This window comes from Protopterus annectens, chromosome 1.part2 (genome assembly GCF_019279795.1).
Source record: "Protopterus annectens isolate FY-2018-M chromosome 1.part2, PAN1.0, whole genome shotgun sequence".
Taxonomy (NCBI): domain Eukaryota; kingdom Metazoa; phylum Chordata; order Ceratodontiformes; family Protopteridae; genus Protopterus; species Protopterus annectens.
The window spans coordinates 1,177,754,602-1,177,758,372 of NC_056727.1; the positions used below are offsets into that span (position 1 = coordinate 1,177,754,602).

At 45.2% G+C, this 3,771-nt stretch overlaps 1 protein-coding gene across 1 annotated transcript; it reads left to right on the plus strand.

Annotated features, from left to right (window-relative positions):
- Nucleotides 1–2,309: 2,309 nt before the first annotated feature.
- Nucleotides 2,310–3,102, plus strand: LOC122792439 (limb region 1 protein homolog). The gene is given in 1 exon segment (XM_044060226.1): nt 2,310–3,102. A coding segment is annotated over 1 exon segment (705 nt). The 5' UTR covers nt 2,310–2,397.
- Nucleotides 3,103–3,771: the final 669 nt, after the last annotated feature.

Below are 3,771 nucleotides of genomic sequence, written 5' to 3' on the forward strand. Positions count from 1 at the left end.
TTGAGAGCCCGTCTGCATTGGCACTGCTAATCCCACTGCAGTGCTGCACTGACATATCATATGCTTGCAATCCAGGCTCCATCTTAGCAACTTGGCATTTTGCTGTCTGGCCCTGTTTAACCATATTAGGGGGTTGTGATCTGTCATTACAGTGAATTTTCTTCCATACAGATAAGGTTGAAGTTTCTACAGTGCCCACACTATGGCTAGACGTTCCTGTTCTGCAGCTGCATAGCATTCCTCCCTGGGTAGGAGCCTACAACTGAGATAAACCACTGGGTGCTCTTCCCCCTCTGAAGAAATCTGGCTAAGTACAGCCCCCACCCATGGTTCGAACCATCCACCTGCACAACAAAGTCTTTGCTGTAATCTGGACTGCCTAACACAGGGGGTTTTCCCAAAGCTTTTTTAAGATTCCGGAATCCCTGCTCACATGCTGGGGTCCACACTACCTTATCTGACCTGTTCTTCCTTGTCAGGTCTGTGAGAGGAGCAGCTATGGTACTATAACTAGGGACAAACTTTCTGTAGTACCCTGGTCTCCCTAAGAATGCCCTCACCTGCTTTTTAGTAAAAGGTGCAGGCCATGCCTGAATGGCTTCCACTTTGGCAGGTTCTGGCCTTATCTTAGGACTCCCCACTCTATGTCCTAGGTAGGAGACCTCCGCCATTTGCTCGGCTTAATGGTCAACCCTGCCCTCTGTAGTCTGCCCAGCACCTCCCTGACATGCTGAAGGTGCTCTGACCAGGAATGGCTGTAGATGGCAATATCATCCAGATAAGCAAGGGCAAACCATCCTGATCATGCTAGGATATTATCTACCAGCCTCTGGAAAGCAATGGGGCATCTTCATCCCTAAGGGCATCTTTGTGAACTCATACAAGCCAAAATGAGTCACAAAGGCTGACTTCTCTCTAGCACTGGGAGTCAAGGACACCTGCCAGTAACCCTTAGTAAGATCAATGGTTGTAAGATACTTAGCCCTACCCAGCTGCTCTAGGGCCTCATCTGTCCTAGGCATGGGGTAAGCATCCAACTCTGTGTGACTATTTAATTTCCTGTAGTCCACACAGATCCTGGTGCTACCATCCTTTGTTGGCACCAGCACCACTGGGAAGGCTCAGGGACTGTTGGACTCTTGAATCATCCCTAGTTCCAACATCTCCTGTACCTCCTCCCTCAGTGTCTGTTTGACTCTCTCAGGCACCCTATAAGGGGCCTGCCTAATAGGCCTTTGGGGTCCTGTATCCACCTGGTGCTGCACCAGGTGGGTACACCCTGGTTTCCCAGTGAACATGTCCCCAAATTCCTGCAACACTGCTTGGATTTCTCGAACCTGGGTAGGAGGTAGCTGCTGGGACATTGCTACCCCTTCCACTGAGGTGTCAGCCCAAGCCTCACTGAGGAGATCAGTCACCAGATCTCCTTCAGACTCCTCCTGCAATCCACTGCAAATGCTCAGCACAAGGGCCTCCCTATCATGGTAAGGTTTCATCATGTTAACATGGCACAATTTGTGCCCCTGCTGTCTGCCTAGCAGTTCCACCATGTAGTTAACATCATTTACCTTTCTTATCACCTTGTAGGGACCCTCCCAAGCTGCTTGCAGCTTGTTGTGTCTGACAGGAATGAGAACCATTTCCTGCTGCCCACAGCATACTCTCTAGCTCGAGCATTCCTGTCATACCACACCTTTTTCTGTTGTTGGGCTTCTGCCAGGCACTCCTAGGACAAGCCCATGATTTCCTTGAGCCTTGTCCTGAGGATTAGGATTTATGCCACAACAGACTCCTTGTGAGACTCGCACTCACCTTCCCACTCATCTCAAATTAAATCTAGAGGTCCCCTCACCCTATGACCATACAGCAACTCAAAGGGTGAAAAACCTGTGGATTCCTGGGGAATTTCTCTGTAAGCAAACAACAGATGGGGCAAATATTTGTCCCACTCCCTCTTAAACTGATCTGCAAATGCCTGTAGCATGGACTTGATTGTAGAATTTAACCTCTCAGCAAGACCATTCGTCTGGGGATGGTAGGGGGTGGTCTTCATGTGCTTCACCCCACAGGACTTCCGCAGACAAGCCAGCAGGTCTGACATGAAATTGGCACCTCTGTCAGACAGTATTTCTTTTAGGAAACCTACCCTGCTGAAAATCTCTAACAAAGCATTTGCCACCTTCTTTGCCTCAATCGAGGATAAAGCCATTGCCTCAGGGTATCGTGTAGCATAATCCACTACCACTAAGATATACTTTTTCCCTGTGAAACTTGGGGCACTCAGAGGACCCACAATATCCATAGCATGGAAAGGAAACATTGTTGGTTATTGATATAGCGCGGTGTAAATGAATGTTGGTGGCTGTTAGCAATTATAGCAGGAAAAGTGCAATATGAATGATGGACCAGGACGAAGTTACAATCAGGGAACAGAATTTCCACAGTCAAGTTAGAGAATACATTATCTGTTTTCTTCTGTTTGCTGTACTCTGCATTGCTACTTACTTCGTCTTCTCCAGATATAAAAAGAAAGCAGATGATCATGAAGATGCTGTAGTCAATCAGATTTCGCTGTTCTTGAGCACCTTCACACTCGCTGTCTCAGCAGGGGCTGTGCTGCTTTTACCATTTTCGATTATCAGCAATGAAATCCTTTTGTCCTTTCCCAAAAACTACTATATCCAGTGGCTAAACGGCTCTCTTATCCATGGGCTGTGAAACCTTGTTTCTCTCTTCTCAAATCTCTGCTTGTTTGTGCTGATGCCATTTGCCTACTTCTTTCTGGAGTCTGAAGGTTTTGCTGGTTTAAAAAAGGGGATTAAAGCCCGGATCTTGGAAACTCTTGTTATGCTAATACTTCTGGGATTACTGATTTTGGGTATAGTCTGGGTTGCTTCAGCCCTTATTGACAATGACACAACCAGTATGGAATCATTGTATGATTTATGGGAGTTCTATCTTCCTTACTTATATTCCTGTATTTCACTGATGGGAGGTTTACTGTTGCTATTATGTTCACTGGTTGGTCTTTCTCGGATGTTTACAGTGATGGGGCAGCTACTAGTAAAACCCACGGTGACAAGTTTTGTTTCAGTGTTTTAGGAGGACATGCTGTGTTTTTGAAAGCCAAGTCATTGCTTGAGAAAGTGATGGATTTAAATGATAAACGGATAGGAGCATTCCACTGTACTATTGCTACTACCATTATTGAGTATAACAGCAGGAAGTATACCATGGCAAGGAGCAAGCAATTCATATTTCATTCAGCCTAGAGGTTCCTGTCTGGTCATAAGGATGTAACCAGAGTGATTGAACAAGAGCTGGCTTGGCAGATTATGCTGTTTAAAACTGCATTTAAAAAATACCATTTTTTTTAAGACATTTCATCTTCTTTCTTTTAAAAGTGATTTGTTAATATTATTTGTCATCAGCTTTGTGTTTCTTATTGTATTTGCTGTCATTGCATTCACATTCATCTGTTCTTATGACACAAAATATTCTATTGGATTTTGTTAGTCATGTGACTTTTATAAAAGCAAAGCACTCAAACAAAAAGAAAGCACTACATCCACCTACAATCCCCTTGAGTACCCATTTCCCTATAGGTCCTTTCTGACTCAGTTACACAGCAATCCTTTACACTATTCTAGCATGTCGAGGGGTCAAGTACTGGCGTCCTCTCCAGTTCAGATGGTGAATCTGGGAATCTTGAGGCAATGTTACAACTGCCTCATGTACACAGACAACCCTCTCCTCCTCCCAACAAATACA